Source organism: Choloepus didactylus, chromosome 1, assembly GCF_015220235.1.
Source record: "Choloepus didactylus isolate mChoDid1 chromosome 1, mChoDid1.pri, whole genome shotgun sequence".
Taxonomy (NCBI): Eukaryota; Metazoa; Chordata; class Mammalia; order Pilosa; family Megalonychidae; genus Choloepus; species Choloepus didactylus.
The window spans coordinates 10,665,012-10,682,934 of record NC_051307.1 but is presented as its reverse complement, the minus strand read 5'-3'; the positions used below and the strand labels follow the sequence as shown (position 1 = coordinate 10,682,934).

Sequence of the window (17,923 nt, the reverse complement as noted above, 5' to 3'; positions counted from 1 at the left end):
GTTGAATAACAGTGGTGACAGCAGGCATCCTTGTCTTGTTCCTGATCTTAGAGGGAAGGCTTTCAGTCTCTCACCATTGAGTACTATGCTGGCTGTGGGTTTTTCATATATGCTCTTTATCATGTTGAGGAAGTTTCCTTCAATTCCTACCTTTTGAAGTGTTTTTATCAAAAAGGGATGTTGGATTTTGTCAAATGCTTTTTCAGCATCTATTGAGATGATCAGTTGATTTTTCCCTTTCGAGTTTTTAATGTGTTGTAATACATTGATTGTTTTTCTTATGTTGAACCATCCTTGCATGCCTGGAATGAACCCCACTTGGTCATGGTGTATGATTTTTTTAATGTGTCTTTGGATTCGAATTGCAAGTATTTTGTTGAGGATTTTTGCATCTATATTCATTAGGGAGATTGGCCGGTAGTTTTCCTTTTTTGTAGCATCTTTGCCTGGTTTTGGTATTAGATTGATGTTAGCTTCATAAAATGAGTTAGGTAGTGTTCCATTTTCTTCAATGTTTTGAAAGAGTTTGAGTAAGATTGGTGTCAGTTCTTTCTGGAAAGTTTGGTAGAATTCCCCTGTGAAGCCATCTGGCCCTGGGCATTTATTTGTGGGAAGATTTTTGATGACTGATTGGATCTCTTTGCTTGTGATGGGTTGGTTGAGGTCTTCTATTTTTTCTCTGGTCAGTCTAGATTGTTCGTATGTTTCCAGGAAATTGTCCATTTCTTCTACATTGTCCAGTTTATTGCCATACAGTTGTTCATAATATCCTCTTATAATTTTTTTAATTTCTTCAGGATCTGCAGTTATGTCACCTTTTTCATTCATTATTTTGTTTATATGGGTCTTCTCTCTTTTTGATTTTGTCAGTCTAGCTAGGGGCTTGTCAATCTTGTTGATCTTCTCAAAGAACCAACTTTTGGTGATATTTATCCTCTCTATTGTTTTTTTGTTCTCTATGTCATTTATTTCTGCTTTAATCCTTGTTATTTCTTTTCTTGTACTTGGTTTAGGATTGGTTTGCTGTTCATTTTCTAGCTTCTTCAGTTGATCCATTAGTTCTTTGATTTTGGCTCTTTCTTCCTTTTTAATATATGCGTTTAGTGCTATAAATTTCCCCCTTAGCACTGCTTTTGCTGCATCCCATAGGTTTTGGTATGTTGTGTTCTCATTTTCATTCGTCTCTATATATTTAGCGATTTCTCTTGCTATTTCTTCTTTAACCCACTGATTGTTTAGGAGTGTGTTGTTTAACCTCCAGGTATTTGTGAATTTTCTAAGTCTCTGATGGTTATTGACTTCTAATTGTATTCCATTGTGGTCAGAGAATGTGCTTTGAATAATTTCAATCTTTTTAAATTTATTGAGGCTTGTTTTATGTCCCAGCATATGATCTGTTCTGGAGAAAGTTCCGTGAGCACTAGAAAAGTATGTGTATCCTGGTGATTTGGGATGTAATGTCCTGTATGTGTCTGTTAAATCTAATTCATTTATCAGATTGTTTAGGTTTTCAATTTCCTTATTGGTCTTCTGTCTGGTTGATCTATCTATAGGAGAGAGTGATGTGTTGAAGTCTCCCACAATTATTGTGGAAACATCAATTGCTTCCTTTAGTTTTGCCAGTGTTTCTCTCATGTATTTTGTGGCACCTTGATTGGGTGCATAGACATTTACGATTGTTATTTCTTCTTGCTGAATTGCCCCTTTTATTAGTATATAGTGGCCTTCTTTGTCTCTCAAAACATCCCTGCATTTGAAGTCTATTTTATCTGAGATTAATATTGCTACACCTGCTTTCTTTTGGCTGTAGCTTGCATGAAATATTTTTTTCCATCCTTTCACTTTCAGTTTCTTTGTGTCCCTGTGTCTAAGATGAGTCTCTTGTATGCAACATATTGATGGTTCATTTTTTTTTGATCCATTCTGCGAATCTATATCTTTTAATTGGGGCGTTTAATCCATTTACATTCAACGTTATAACCATGAAGGCATTTCTTGAATCAGCCATCTTATCCTTTGGTTTATGTTTGCCATATTTTTCCCCTCTCTCTATTAATATCCTTTATTGTACCCATACCGAATCTCTTTAGTACTGAACCTTTCTCCAAGTCTCTCTGTCCTGTCTTTGTTTCTCTGTCTGTAGGGCTCCCTTTAGTTTCTCCAGTAGGGCAGGTCTCTTGTTAGCAAATTCTCTCAGCATTTGTTTGTCTGTGAAAAATTTAATCTCTCCTTCAAATTTGAAGGAGAGCTTTGCTGGATAAAGTATTCTTGGCTGGAAATTCCTCTCACTCAGAATTTTAAATATATCGTGCCACTGCCTTCTTGCCTCCATGGTGGCTGCTGAGTAGTCACTACTTAGTCTTATGCTGTTTCCTTTGTATGTGGTGAATTGCTTTTCTCTTGCTGTTTTCAGAACTTGCTCCTTCTCTTCTGTGTTTGACAGTGTGATCAGTATATGTCTTGGAGTGGGTTTATTTGGATTTATTCTATTTGGAGTTCGCTGAGCATTTATGATTTGTGTATTTATGTTGTTTAGAAGATTTGGGAAGTTTTCCCCAACAATTTCTTTGAATACTCTTCCTAGACCTTTACCCTTTTCTTCCCCTTCTGGGACACCAATGAGTCTTATATTTGGACGTTTCATATTATCTATCATATCCCTGAGGTCCATTTCGATTTTTTCAATTTTTTTCCCCATTCTTTCTTTTATGCTTTCATTTTCCATTCTGTCATCTTCCAGGTCACTGATTCGTTGTTCAACTTCCTCTAGTCTTGTACTATGAGTGTCCAGAATCTTTTTAATTTGGTCAACAGTTTCTTTAATTTCCATAAGATCATCCATTTTTTTATTTAGTCTTGCAATGTCTTCTTTATGCTCTTCTAGAGTCTTCTTGATTTCCTTCATATCCCGTACTATGGTCTCATTGTTCATCTTTAGTTCTTTGAGTAGCTGCTCTAGGTGCTGTGTCTCTTCTGGTCTTTTGATTTGGGTGCTTGGGCTTGGGTTATCCATATCGTCTGTTTTTTTCATATGCTTTATAATTTTCTGTTGTTTTTGGCCTCGTGGCATTTGCTGAACTTGATAGGGTTCTTTTAGGGTTTGTAGACCTATTGAAGTCCTTATCTCTAATTTATCAGATCTACAGCTTCGTGGAGTACACTTTCTCTAACTAACCAGCAGGTGGCGTCCACGAGCCACCTGTTCTCCACAAGCCAGTTCTCCCCTGCTTAGCCTTTTTGGTGAGTGGGGGAGTGAGTCTTGTGGGGCCCAATTGGTGTACCAAGATTGCGTGTGTAGTTGGTGTTGCCTGCCCTGTATGTGGGGCGTGTTTCTGGGCAGTCGGGGAGGGGGGGTGGCCCTAACAATCAAATCTCCCTGATGATCCTAGAGTTTTAAAGCTGGTGCAATAGTCTAATCCTTCAGTTCAGTCCTGCCACAGTTTGTCTCTGCCACTGACCCACAAGTCCTTGGTATTGGCGTATGGCTCCTGAGACTTGCAAGTGGGCCCCTCTTCCAGGCTGTGCACCCCGGGTCCTCTGTTGAGGGATGACTGTGCTATGTCACAGGTGAGTGCCGTCCCCTCAGGGCAGTTCTGGGCTGCTGGGCTGTGTAGGGAGGCTCCCAGTCTGCTCAAATGATGGCTGAATGGGGCTTTGTTAATTCACACTGCTCCACCTTCCCAACTCTGGGACAATCCGCTCAGGTTGCAGGGAAGGCTAATGTCCATGCCCAGTTTTGTGGTGTGTGCCTGTTATTTGAAGCACTTCCGTCACACTGGGTTGTCTGGGGCAGCTCTGGGCTATGGGGCTGGCGATGGGCAGGAGTGTTTCCTGTCCACCAGGATGGTGGCTGTGAGCGGACACCCCCGTTTTCTTTGGAAGTTGTGGTGTTTAGTGAATTTTCTCAGCCACTGAATTATTGCCTTTTGTCTCAGAGCTCTCTTAGTTCTGCTCTTGACTTGACGTGCCCAAATTGAAAGTCTTTGAAGCTTTCTGTATTGGGCTTCTTAGAGTAATTGTTTCAGAAAAAGAAAAAAGGATTAAAAAAAAAAAAAAAAAGAAAAAAGGGTCCTCCTCAGAGATCTAATGGGTTATTGAAATGCTAATAGACAAAGCAACCAGGGCCATTAAGGAAAGGTCCACAGAGCAGAGAGATCGGCTTTTCTTCGGGATTTGCATATGCACCTTAGGGCCTGAGCTCCGCCCTTCCCCTTTCTGTGTTCACCAGAACTCTAAAAATCCTCCGCTTTTATTTTGGAGTTTTTCGTGTTGTTGTTTTTTTTTTCTATGCCTGTCTCCTCTCTGCTGGGCTGGCTGCTCACAGATTCTCTGGTGTCTGGTCTCTGTCTGTCTATGGTTGGAGTCTGGATCAGTAGAATGAGTTTCCGATAAGAGCAGCCACTGCAGTTCTCCCTTCTCCTTCCCGGAGCTGACAGCCCCTCCTCCCACGGGACTGAGCCTGGCAGGGAGGGGCGCGGGTCCCCTGGCCGCAAAAACTTACAGATTTCGCTGATCTCAGCAGTTCGACATTTTCATGAGTGTTGTATGAAGTATGCCCAAAGACAGATTGCTCTGTGGTGTCCAGTCCACGCAGTTCCTGGCTTTCTACCTACTTTCCTGGAGGAGTAACTAAAACATCTCTGCACTTTTAATATACTTGGAATCCTGCCTCAAAGTTTAATATGTGATATGTCTCTTGATCTTGTCTCCCCCCGTTGATTGTATCATCCTTAGGGGACAGGATTATGTCTTGAGCTTAAAAAAAAAAAAACTCCCTGTTCCTGTCAGTTGTTCCTAATATAGTGATAGGTATGTTACTATGTAATGAAATGATTGTTGACTGATTGAATATCACTCATAACTTTTAATTATTTTTAAATTTTCATCTACTTTTTTACAGGAAATTTCATAAGAGACCACTGATATTCTTGGGAACCCATTCTTAGGGGGTGCCTAGAACCTCCTTTGTAGATATTTTTTAATTACAGAAAATATTTTTGCTTCCTGCAAGTTACTGTCTGGCCATGCTGAACTGTATTAAGGATCCAGGTAGATGGAAGGAAGTGAGGAGTTACAATCACTTTTATGGTAGTAGCAAATGAAATTCATTTCAAGGTTTAGGGTAAATCATTTAGGACATACCTGTTTGATAAAGGTTTAGTGCAGTAGCCTGAGCAGGTATTCACAAGGTCTAGGAGAGCAACGTAAATGTGTAAAATGATGGGGCTTGTAGTGAACTAAAAAGTGTCTGCCATGCCATAAGGCATTTACATTTAAATTTCTCAATATTACTGTGTGAGTTAAATGCTTAACATTGCCATTTTCACCTATTGTGAGTTGCCGTTTCTGGTTTAAAGTCCTGCTGTTTATAACTGTGTTATGGTCGATGAGGGTCTAGCTTTTCTGCAGATGAATCTTTATATATCCATAGGCAAAAAGAAGATATTAAATTGGGAAAACATTTCAGGGGTGGAGAATGTAGGAACTTCTTTCTTCTCTCATCTAAAGAAAAGAATAAGGATTTGCCTAACTTTGTAATCTAGCATTTTAGTACTCTTTTGTTGAAGGGGTTATGAAATTCTTTTTTCAAACCATGAATCATTTCAGAAACTAACCATTTGAAATTTGCAGTTCAAACCATTTAAATACACACTTGTTCTGTTAAAAATAACTCACTGCTTGATGGTCAAGGAAAGATGTCCAGAAAACATGATCCTTTTATTTTTTTCAGCAGTGAGGTTTTCACTATAGAGGCCCTAATGGAGTCAAATAAAAAAAATTTCCGTATTTATTTTTAGTTGAAGTGGTGGAGGGTTGTCATTTCTCTATGAGAATCTATTTTAATTAGTTTTGTAAATGAAATAAATTTTAAAAACCCAAGTTATTCAGTTTTCTTTTAATTGTTGGAAACTTTAAAAAATAAATCACAACTTTATAAGTGTAATATGCACCTACTGTAAGAAACAGGTGTCCAGGGCAGAATTGTGTTTAACTTATATTGTTTTCATAGCAACCAGGAATAATGCCTTTTTTTTTTTTTTAAGATAATGTAGGTTATATTGAATATTTCTGTCTAGTGATCAAATGAAGTTTTACTCATAGGCATGAAATCTCTCTGTGACTTTTGTCGGGCTGAATGAAAATGTCATATCACATCTTTAATACCTTCTTTCTTCATAATTATGACTCTAGATATGTAGATGCTCTTAATCACTTTGAGAAAGCAAAAACCTTGATTGGTCGTCTTCCTGGAGTGTTAACTTGGCCCACAAGTAATGTGGTTATTGAAGAGACTCGGCCAGGGAAAATAAAGGTAATTCTTCCTTCAGAGTGTTTCTTACTAACCATAAAAACCCATCTGCATTGATGAAGGTGTCAGAAGATATAGAGGTTGGAGTATTCTATCCCTGTCTTTCCCGCATGCATTTCCCCATTAAAGACTGATGAGACTCACTAATATTTATTAATGTTTCCAATGTGCTGAATATGCACTTTTCATTTATCATTACATTTAATCCTACAGCAGCTCTAAGATGGGTGCTATTATTATTCCTGTTTCATAGAAGAGGAAGGTCAAGTTGAGAGAAGTTAATTGATGAGCTCAAGGTTAAACAACTAGGGAGTGGTGGGGCTGGGACTTGAATCTGCCATTCTGACTTCAGAGTGTGCATTGTTCAGCTGTCTACTGCATTGGTTATACCTAGAGAAAGCAATAGCATCGCTGTTCTGTTGTAGTTACTACAGTTATTGAGACAGTTTTTGAAAACCTGGAAAATATGAATTTTGTCTCATATTTAGAAGCATAAGGATGCTTCAGTGTTTCTGGAGAGAATAAATTATGTGTGAATTGACTGGGATAGGTCTTTATTTGTGATGAACCTTGGTATATACTCAGAATTTGCTTTTGGCTGAAGCTTTTAAAAGCAACTCTTACTATTCAACAATAAAAAGACAAATAATCCAATTAAAAAGTGGGCAAATGACTTGAATAGACATTTCTGCAAAGAAGGTATACAAATGGCCAGTAAGCACATTGCAAGATGCCCAAAATCATTAGTCATCAAGGAAATGCAAATCATAACCACAGTGAGATACCACTTCACACCCCCTAGGATGGCTAGAATCAAAAAGACAGATGTAATAACAAGCATTGGTGAGGACGTGGAGAGATCAGAAGCCTGCCGGCCAAGAGAAAGGAAAACATACTCTTACAAAAACTTTGGCACAAATATTCATAACAGCATTATATGGTCAATCCACACATGAAAAGATGCTCAACATCATTAGCCATTAGGGAAATGCAAATCAAAATCACAGTGAGGTACCATTTCACACCCACTAGAAGGGCTATTACCAAAAAAAGGGAAAATAGCAAGCGTTGGAGAAGATGTGGAGAAATAAGAACACTCATTCTTTGTTGATGGGAATGGAAAATGGTACAGCCACTGTAGAAGACAGTTTGGTGGTCAAGTTTAAAATTACCATATGACCCAGCAATCCCACTTCTGTATATATACCCCAAAGAATTTAAAGTAGGAACTTGATCAGGTATTGAACACTGATGTTCATAGTGGCATTATTCACAGTTGGCAAAAGTTGGAAGCAACAGATGAATGGATAAACAAAATGTGTTATATCCACACAGTGGAATATTATTCAGTCATAAAAAGGAATGCCGTTTTGATACACGCAATGACACAGATGAACCTTGAAAACATCATGTTGAGCGAAATGAGCCAGACATATCGTATGATCTCACTGATATGAAATAATTAGAATAAGCAAATTCATAGAGTCAGAAATTAGAATACAGGCTTCAAGAGACTGGGTCTTGGGGTATGGAATGGAGAGTTAATGCTTAATTGATAAAGGATTTGTTTGGTTTGATGGAAAAGTTTTGGTAACGAATGGTGATGATGGTGGCATAACATAGTGAATGTGATTAACATAACTGAATTATATATTTCAATGTGGTTAAAAGGAGAAATTTTAGGTTGTACATGTGTTACTGGAATAAAAAGGAAAAAATCCAACCAATCAGCCATAAGACTGTACAACATTAACAGCGAAACCTAATGTAACCTATTAGCTGTAGTTCACAGTACAATTATTACAACAAAAGTACCACATTAAAACATACTCTTAATAATAGGGAAAACTCTGTGTACCTGAGGGTGGGTGGGTGGATATATGGGAACTCTGTATTTTCTGCATGATTTTTCTGTAAGCCTACAACTTCTGTAATAAAAAATTGAAAATAATGCACAAAACACAGGGATTGTTGAATTTTCCGTTCTTCACGTTAGGTTAAGAAATTAGGGAGCTATTGAGAACATTAACCAGCACTGAAAGCATCAACTGAGTCTCCTGGGAGCTTAAACAGCAATGCAGTAGTTCTCCAGGGCATGAAGAGCCCAGGTGACAGGATTCAAGGAGGTCGACGAATGAGCATGTCAGGATCCTAGATGCTGTGGCACTGGGAGAAGGGAAAAATAGTAGTGTTCTCAGGATTTCTGGAGGGTTCATGCTACTTATTTGACTTCCTCTAAATGTTTAAAAGGGATTTCTAAGAGGTGTAAATTATAAAATGAGATTTGATGATTGTAACACTGGACAAGACTTTGATTCTCACTTTCTCAAATCCTGAAAAACAACTTTTTTTGTCCAATCCTTCTTTCTCTTTTTTTTTTTTTTTCCATCTTGCTCTTTGACATACCTCTGTATCAGCCTCTTTTTAAAGGAAAAACCTTTAAAGGTTGTATGTAGTTTGTTCTTGGCTAAAAAAATTTATTTGTTCCTATGCTGAAAGTATTTTGATGGCAAGAAGTTGTTGAAGTCATAGCATTTTCATTAACACATTCATGTAGTAATAGTATCATTTTTATTTTTGTTTTAGATGGTTCTAGACAGATTTATTGAAGAATGCAAGTTCCCTCCTGTGCCAGATGCCATTTGTTCCTATCAGAAGTGCAATGGATTTTCCAAAATCCAGATATACGTAAGCGATCCAGACTTCAAGGTGAATACCATTTCCTGCTTCTAGCCACTATTTCATTATAACTGCCTGGTCCTCTGGAGCCCAGGAAACAAAATGAGATTGTTACCTCTGATTTGTTGCAATTCTAATCTCTGGTAAAATTGGGGTCCTAGAATTTAAAGGCCACTCTGATCAGTGAATTAGTCCCCGGAGACCTAAATTTGAGACCAAGTCTGGCACTTATTTGGGACGTCATCAGGCCTTAGTTTACTGAAGAAGAGATTAGCTGCCCATGGTCCCATCATCTGTGGTTAGTAGGCCAGATGAAATAATGTTCATAAAATGCCTGTTACATTGTAAAGAATCATGCATGTGTCATCTGTGGCAATGAATGTGTGGGTCAAGCTCCATGACCTGGGCATTCTGGGGTACAGCAGGATCGTACTCCCCCAGGAGGAAATGTAATGTGAATGCAGACAACTCTCTTTCTTAATATGTGTGCTGTGTGTAATATGTTTAGACCTTTTCAAATTGTGAATTTAAAATTGTTCAAACCCTTTCCCTGCCTTCCAGGGTTTTATACGGATCAGCTGTTGCCAATGCTGTAAAATAGAATTTCATATGAACTGTTGGAAGAAGTTAAAAGCAACCACCTTCGATGATAAAATTGACAAGGTGAGATATAAGATTGTCTGGATTTTTTAGTATATTTGTTGCATGTTGATTTTTGCCCCCAGGAATTTTCAGTAATAGGGTCTTAAGTGAATAGAAATTCTTTCCTGAGCATTCTAGGCATATTGAGAGTTTTAAATTAAAATTAATAGTAGAGTGGTAAGTAGATTTTGTTTTATTTGGTTTTTTAAATTTTGTTTATTTTTATTTTTTTGTTTTATACAGTTTTGAAGGTAGTATTGCTAGAGGCCTTTAATAAACCATTTAACTGACTTTTGAGTTATTGATCAACTCAGTATGAGCTGTCAATGATTATGTTATATTCAAAAATATGTAATTGAGATAAGAAACTAAACCTTAGATTTCTAATTTAAAAATTTAGGCTTTAAATTATGCACTCACAATTTGAGTCCTTAAGGAACCTTTCATTTAACCACTTTAATGTTTTCATTATGGAATTAGGGTCTTGAAATTTTTATATTTTACCAAAGTTTGATGAGATAATTTGACCTAAGAAACCAACTTAAAATTCTGTACTGCTACTACTTATTGGGATTTCTCTGATTCTCAAGAAAGTGATGTTAATTACCAGTAGCTAGATATACCTTGAGATAGGGCACAATTTTCCTATCTTATTTGCATTTGTAGATTTGTTTTTGATCTAAATAAGCTATGGGCTTGTGGCACAGAAAAGAAAACCTTTTTCTGTCCTGTATAGGTGTTCTGGTTTGCTAATGCTGCCTTTTTGCAAAACACCAGAAATGGATTGGCTTTTATGGAGGAGGTTTATTTGGTTACAAAGTTACAGTCTTAAGGCCATAAAAATGTCCAAAGTAAGGCATCAACAACAGGGTACCTTCACTGAAGGAATGCCATTGGTGTCCAGAAAACCACTGTCTGTTCGGAAGGCATGTGGCTGGCGTCCGCTTGCTCCAGGTTGCATTTCAGAATGATGTTCTCCAAAATGTTGCTCCTGGGGTGTTTTGTCCTCTCTTCAAAATGTCACTCTCAGTTGCTTTGGGGTCCCTCTGTGAGCTCTTTTTATAGGATTCCAGTGAACTAATCAAGACCCACCCTGAATGGGCAGGACCACATTTCTGTGGAAACATTCCATCAAGAGGTCACACCTTAATCAAAGATGTCACTCACAGTTGGATGGGTCATATCTCCATGGAAACACTCAATCAGAAGTTTCCAACCTAATCAACACTAATATGTTTGTCCCCACAAGACTGCATTAAAGAATATGGCTTTAATGTATTCCACTATCCTTTATGAGGGGCAGAGAGTTAGGGAAGTTTTTCTAGGTGTCTGTTAGAGATAGGAATTATTCAAGTTTGGTAGAAAGAAATTCTCACATTCTAAGCATTTTCATGCAGTTAACTAAAGATATAATGATACAATGGAATAACTGTTGCCACTGAATCAATTCTGGCATATCTTGGGCTTACCTAAAGCTAGGTTCTCCAGCTGTATACTGTCCCTTAATGATCTCATCCATTCCCGTGGTTTTAAATACCTCTGTAGATTAGTGAGCTTTCATTAGGATATACTGAATCAACGTGCAACCCACATGTCTTAGTGGCTCACAGTAAGAATGGTTCATTCCTTGCTTCTGTTGCCTTTCTTGCGGTGGTTGGCTGGGGTTGGCCTCACGCATGTGGCAGTGTTCTGTTTCTGAACCAGGTTTTGAAGAGTGACCCTTATCTGGAGTGTATTCTGGCAGAGGGAAAAGAGCAGTGGCCTGCCCGTGCAGTGTTTCTTAGAGCTTTTGCGTAGACATGATGCATGTCTTGTGAGTTCCCCTTGCATTGAGCAAAGCAAGTCACATGGTCAACACTGTACCTGGAAGATCTTCCTCCTACAGGGAGGATCTGAAAGTCTCATGGCCACGAGTAAGGACTTTCAGCACCTCCCTGAAGGAGGCTTGAGACAACTGTGTCTTGACTGTACCTAATGGATAAAAAGGTATACATAGATATATTTATTCCCCCTATACCTACACTATTTTTCTTTTTTTTTTTTTAAATCAAATAGGATTTTCTACAAGGAGTTTGCCTTACCCCTGACTGTAAAGGTGTCATTTCTAAGATTGTCATCTTCAACAGTGCTGGTCAAGTTAAATGTGAAGTAAGTATCTCATAAAGGGGAAATCTTGTTAAATTGATAACCAAAATGCTTAAACCTTTCAAAACATGATTTAAATTTCTGGAAGTTGTGTGATTTGTATCTTTCATTTTCCCAGGAAAGAATTAGTTAATTTAAGAAAGAGAAAAGATGGGAAATATTAGGAAATGCATTTCCTAGTAGGAAAAGACTTTTTTTTTTTTAGACATTTTACTTTCTCCATTTTTGATAACTTTGTTTTTTAATCCCCAGCAACCTTTTGGGTATTGGAGGGGGTGTGTGTTCTTAGGGAAGGGGAAGAATGCCTTGTGGGGTCACTTTATCATAGGAGAGAGTCAGGCTTGGTTACTTGTGATGATATTTGTAGTTTATCTCATCTGTTTACTCTTAATTTTTTAAAAAACTCCTTCCTGAAGTGTGTCTGTTCTCTCTTCCCAAAGTTGTCTATCCTGTTTTCAGTAAATTGTTTTGCTAAAGCTTTCTGGGCTTTTGTCTGGGTCAGAACATCCTCACTATTCTCTATCAAATTGAGCATTGTTTGTCTTTCTGAAATACTTGTTACTTGTGGTTTTGTGCTTTATGTCATGGGAGTATGTGACAAATTTTGGATGTCTTTGTTTTATTTTAAGTTTGAACACAAGGTCATAAAAGAAAAGGTTCCTCCGAGACCTATTCTGAAACAGAAATGTTCTAGGTAAGATTTTTAACAATCAATCAGTACCTTAATGATGTCTTATAGAATACAGTTCTATTAAATGCAGATTTCTAAATTATGCTGTTTTTTTTTTTTTAAATCAGCTGTACACACATTACATACATATATCCAAATGATTGGATATTTAAAACTTAAAGAGAACTAGCTTAGAATAGTTAAATTCTAAAAACGTGAATCAGAAGCATTATTTAGTGGTTGAATTTCAAAGTAAAATTATGACATTTGTTACTGTAAAATTACATGTTTAATTAATAGATTTGGTTTTTAGATAAAAATTATATTCATAGCTCTCAGTTGTTTAAACTTTAATTCCAGAGGCATTTTTCCTCTCTATCTCTGTGGCAAACATTTTGAACTTATGATCATCTCTCACCTTTGAAATTATCAGTGTACTGTGACAGTCACAAATTCTCATTTCTCTGTATCTTCTTGTGCAGATCAAATAATTCCAGTCCTATTTTCTTTTCTTTTTGGTCCTGCTTTTGGTTTTTCATTCTACGAAGTGATTTCTACTCCACCCTCCATCATTTGTGACCAAGAAAAAGCAAAAGAAAAGATGAACAGAATTATTTGTTGCAGAGAATTCATTGTAACCAGAGCAACCGAATTCTAGTGTTGTGGGCCATTACCGGGATGTGAAAATTATATTTTACTATAGGATCTTTCCTTGAAATGAGAGTTTACATGTACTCTCTTGCTGAGTAATTTATATTATTCCTGTTTTCATTAAAGAATGACTTAAATACAGGGAAGTAACATCTATGCAGTCTATACATGTCATACTTAATTAGAAGTCTCTGTCATTGAGGTGCTTGTTTTCATGAACTGGCTGAATATGTCAACAATTTTTGATATCTAACAGAAAGCACAGGCCAAGTTGTAACTAGAAAGGAGCACTTCCGAACTACTGCTTAGAAAATGGTTTCTACAATAGAGACAGGAAAATAGTGCTTTGGGCTTATGGACAGAGTTGAATCATCACTAATTGTAAATGTTTATCAGCCTACAGAAGCAACAGCTGAAGGAAGACAAGAGACTGAAGAGAAAGATCCAAAAAATAGAAGCAAAAAGATTAGTACAAGAAAGATTGGAAGAGGACTTAAGAGCAAGTAATCCACCCAAAAATGAAGAGCAGAAAGGTATGCAGAAGTCCCAGATATAAGAACAATGTATTCTTGAGATATTTACATGTCTTATTAGGCCTTATATTAATCATGACTAAATTGGAATTTAGATTTTAGTTACTGTTGTAATTTTATCAGTGTCTCCTGTTACAGACAGAGGGGGTTGGTTCAAGAAGGGAATTCGAAATGCTGCCCTGCCACTAACTCTGGGCAAATTCTGCCCGTCTTGCCTCATTTCCTCTCTGAGGTGAAAGTAGAAATAAAAGCTGACCTGCGCATTGTGTGTTTGCCAGTGCCCTGTGGACTGAGTGTGTTCTGGTTTCTCAGTAGTGAGCTATAAGTTAGCTCCTGATTATCTGGAATAGTGCTGAGCAGTTCACGAAGGGTCCCAGCGAGATGATCTAGACTGGCCTTCAGTTTTTTTTTGTTTTTTTTTTTTTTTATCTTCATTTTATTGAGATATATTCACATACCACGCAGTCATACAAAACAAATCGTACTTTCGATTGTTCACAGTACCATTACATAGTGGTACATTCATCACCCAAATCAATTCCTGACACCTTCATTAGCACACACACAAAAATAACAAGAATAATAATTAGAGTGAACAAGAGCAATTGAAGTAAAAAAGAACACTGGGTACCTTTGTCTGTTTGTTTCCTTCCCCTATTTTTCTACTCATCCATCCATAAACTAGACAAAGTGGAGTGTGATCCTTATGGCTTTCCCAATCCCATTGTCACCCCTCATAAGCTACATTTTTATACAACTGTCTTTGAGATTCATGGGTTCTGGGTTGTAGTTTGATAGTTTCAGGTATCCACCACCAGCTACCCCAATTCTTTAGAACCTAAAAAGGGTTGTCTAAAGTGTGCATAAGAGTGCCCACCAGAGTGACCTCTCGGCTCCTTTTGGAATCTCTCTGCCACTGAAGCTTATTTCATTTCCTTTCACATCCCCCTTTTGGTCAAGAAGATGTTCTCCGTCCCACGATGCCAGGTCTACATTCCTCCCCGGGAGTCATATTCCACGTTGCCAGGGAGATTCACTCCCCTGGGTGTCTGATCCCACGTAGGGGGGAGGGCACTGATTTCACCTTTCAAGTTGGCTTAGCTAGAGAGACAGGGCCACATTTGAGCAACAAAGAGGCATTCGGGAGGAGGCTCTTAGGCACAACCATAGGGAGGCCTAGCCTCTCCTTTGCAGCAACCGTCTTCCCAAGGGTAAAACCTGTGGTAGAGGGCTCAACCCATCAAACCACCAGTCCCCTATGTCTGTGGTCATGTTAGCAACCATGGAGGTGGGGTAGGCGAATACCCCTGCATTCTCCACATGGCCTTCAGTTTTAAGGTCTTCTTGTCATCGTTCCCTGATCGACATGGGAATGAATGTCTCATCAGTCATTTTACTGTTCCTGTGCACGTGGCAATTGATATGTTTGCTTTCAGTCTTGAGTTGAAGTAAATTTTTCTCATTTTCTACTATATGGTTAATGCTTCCAAAATGAGTATTTTCTACCTGCGGTCTTGAGAGTTTTCATCTAGATTCTGTTAATGTCTCACAAATCAGCCAAAATTACCTTTCTTGCTAAACAGTTTTTCAGCAACTGTATTTTATCTTTGCAAGCTTAACGACTAAACTTAGTTATGAAATAGAAAGTTTAAGTAGTTGATGAAGCTGGGTTAGGAGTGTTGAGGGAGGAGACCTTACTGTAAAGCAACTAAGTTTGTAGATGTTACTTGAATGGTACTTTAACATGATCTTTCATATCTTTTTGAAGGTGTTAAATATTTATATTCCTAATTAAAAATTCTTGAGTTGTTTATGTAAAACAAACATAAAGAATAATGTACTTTGTCATATTTTATATTACTATGTAATATTGCATTATTTATTTCTAAGTTTATATCTTTGCAAATTGGTCCTGTTTCTCCCTTTAACTGGCCACTGTTGTTTACCTGTAGAAACTGTGGGACATGCCCAGAGTTGCCAGTTCATTGATGACAGAATTCTGCAGTGCATAAAGCAGTACTCAGACAAGATTAAATCCGGCGTACTGGACACTCCCAAGCTTCTCAGAGAATTGCTTTCCTGGAAGGTGTTAACCATAGACGATTACGCAACGTGGTTTACCAACAGAAATTGTGTAAATGAAGCAGTGGACTTTGTCATTGGTCTCTTGATTCAAGAAAATAATAGAGTGAAGACAAGAATATTTCTGCATGTTTTGAGCGAGTTTCAAGAAATGGAGCCCAAATTAGCCACCTGGATCCAGAAGCTCAATAGCTTTGGTAGGTCACTTCTAGAAAGATGGAAGTCAGGAGGTGTGAGAAATGAAGGCCTCAGAGTGCTTTTTCATTTTCCTGCCATGTCATGTACAGTTTTGTCCTAGTTTCCTAGGGCTGCCATAATAAGTACCACTAAAACTAGCTGGCTTAAACAACAGAAAGGTACTTTATAATTCTGGAGGTTAGAAGTCTGAAATGAGGGTGGCAGCAGAACCAGGCTTCCTCTGCCATCCCCTGGGCCCTGGCAATGGCTTGCTGGCCGTGGCCTTCTCTGGCTTGTGGCCTGGCTCGTGCTCTGCCTCTGTCACATACTTGTCTTCTCTGTGTGTGTCCAGTGCCCTCTTAGAAGGGCACCAGCCGTATTGAATCAGGGCCCACCCAGTCCAGTTTGGCCTCATCTTAACTAATCACGTCTTCAAAGTTCCTGTTTCTAAATAGGGTCACATTCACATGTTTTTGGGGTACACAGTTCAATCCACAAAGGCAAGACTACAAATTTGTAGTTAAAAATACTATTTCTCCTCCATTCACAGTTCTTGGGTAGTAGTATATACAGGTTACAGTGTATTTTTTCAAAAGGTGTAAACACAAGGAAATTCAGTGAATAAAAAAATTCAGACCTATGTTGTGCTAAACTATATGTAAATGTGTAAAATATGTAAATATTAGGCACCACTACAAATGGCACTCCTGGAGTCTGCTGTCCCTGTGGTGCCCTTGGAAATTGTGCATTTTCAGTGACTGTTGAGATGGAAAAGAATTTAAAAGTTAGATTCATGAATGTGTAGTTGAGAGAGGAGAGTGGATGCGACAAATTGCTTCTATATTTAAGGATTAGAGAAAAATACCCAGGTGTTGAACTAGGCTGTAAATCACAGGATTATAAGACTCTGCTACTCTGTTCTGGCTTTTCTGATTGGAATGGAAGGTGAAGGCAGAGCTCCAAGCAGACCCTGTACCCAAGGCCACGCAGAGTTGCAGAAGCAGCCCCAGAGAGAATCAAGTCTGACCTACCAAGGCCCTTTTTATCTTAGTGACCAGGACAGCAGGTGGCCTGGTGTAGTACTCTTGGTGGTTCACTTGGCAGATGTTGGATAAGAGACTAACAGGAGCCACAGTGAGAGCAGTTTTTTCAGCAGCAGCCCCCAAAGTGGGGCCTGCCAAGCCTCTGAGAAGTACCGCCTCCTGGCTGAGGTTTTAGAGACACGGGGGTATCAGAATTCTAGGCTTTCAGACAATATGTTGGTACATGTCTGTCAGTGGAGACAAAGTAAGATGGCAGCAAGCTCCTCATAACTAGATAGCTGAGTGCTCCTGCTTTGACCATAGGTCTGTGTGGGTTTCCAGCCCCGGAAAATCACCCTTAAGTGATAAACTTGTTGCTGTCATCTATTAACAATCAGATAAGTAAACTATAAAGTCATCTTTTACTTTAATCTACTGTAGAAGACAGACTGAAGAGTGAAGACAGGCTTGTCTGGGTTACGCTAACTGGACAAGAGTGCCATCCGGTCTTTATCCCAGTAAACTGCAGCTTCCAGCCTTACAGCTCATTGGCAGAAAGAATGAATCTGTCCTTTTTATATGACGCATTTGTTCTGAAGCTTACAGGTGTTGCTTTGTTTTAGGGTTCTCCAGAGAACCAATAGGGTATATGTGTATGTGTGTATGTGTGTATATTAAGACATTTATTATGAGAAATTGGCTCATATGTTTGGGGGAGGGGAGAGGCTGTCAAGTCCGAAGGAAATTCTGTGAAGAGTAATGCTGAAGGCTTGAGTCCAAATCCATAGGGGAGGCCAGCAGGTGGAAACTCAGGGAGGCGTGGAGGGTCTCCTGTTGAGGCAGAATTCCTTCTTCTGGAATCCTCAGTTCTTTGTTTCTTAAGGCTGCCAGCTGTTGGGATGAGACCCACCCACCTTATTGAGAGTAATCTCCTTTACTTAAAGTCAACTGACTATAGATGCTAATCCCAACTATACAATATCGTCATAGCAACATATAGGCCAGTGTTTGA

At 38.5% G+C, this 17,923-nt stretch overlaps 1 protein-coding gene across 1 annotated transcript in view; it reads left to right on the top strand.

The window, feature by feature from the left end:
• TTC3 (tetratricopeptide repeat domain 3) overlaps window positions 1-17,923 on the top strand; it is a 117,919-nt gene that overhangs the window by 52,259 nt on the left and 47,737 nt on the right. Inside the window, exons 21-27 of the mRNA XM_037831591.1 lie at window positions 6,193-6,313; window positions 8,897-9,019; window positions 9,551-9,652; window positions 11,687-11,779; window positions 12,406-12,470; window positions 13,494-13,630; window positions 15,583-15,909. Of these exons, the coding sequence (XP_037687519.1) occupies window positions 6,193-6,313; window positions 8,897-9,019; window positions 9,551-9,652; window positions 11,687-11,779; window positions 12,406-12,470; window positions 13,494-13,630; window positions 15,583-15,909 (968 nt within the window). The remainder of the gene's footprint in view (window positions 1-6,192; window positions 6,314-8,896; window positions 9,020-9,550; window positions 9,653-11,686; window positions 11,780-12,405; window positions 12,471-13,493; window positions 13,631-15,582; window positions 15,910-17,923) is intronic.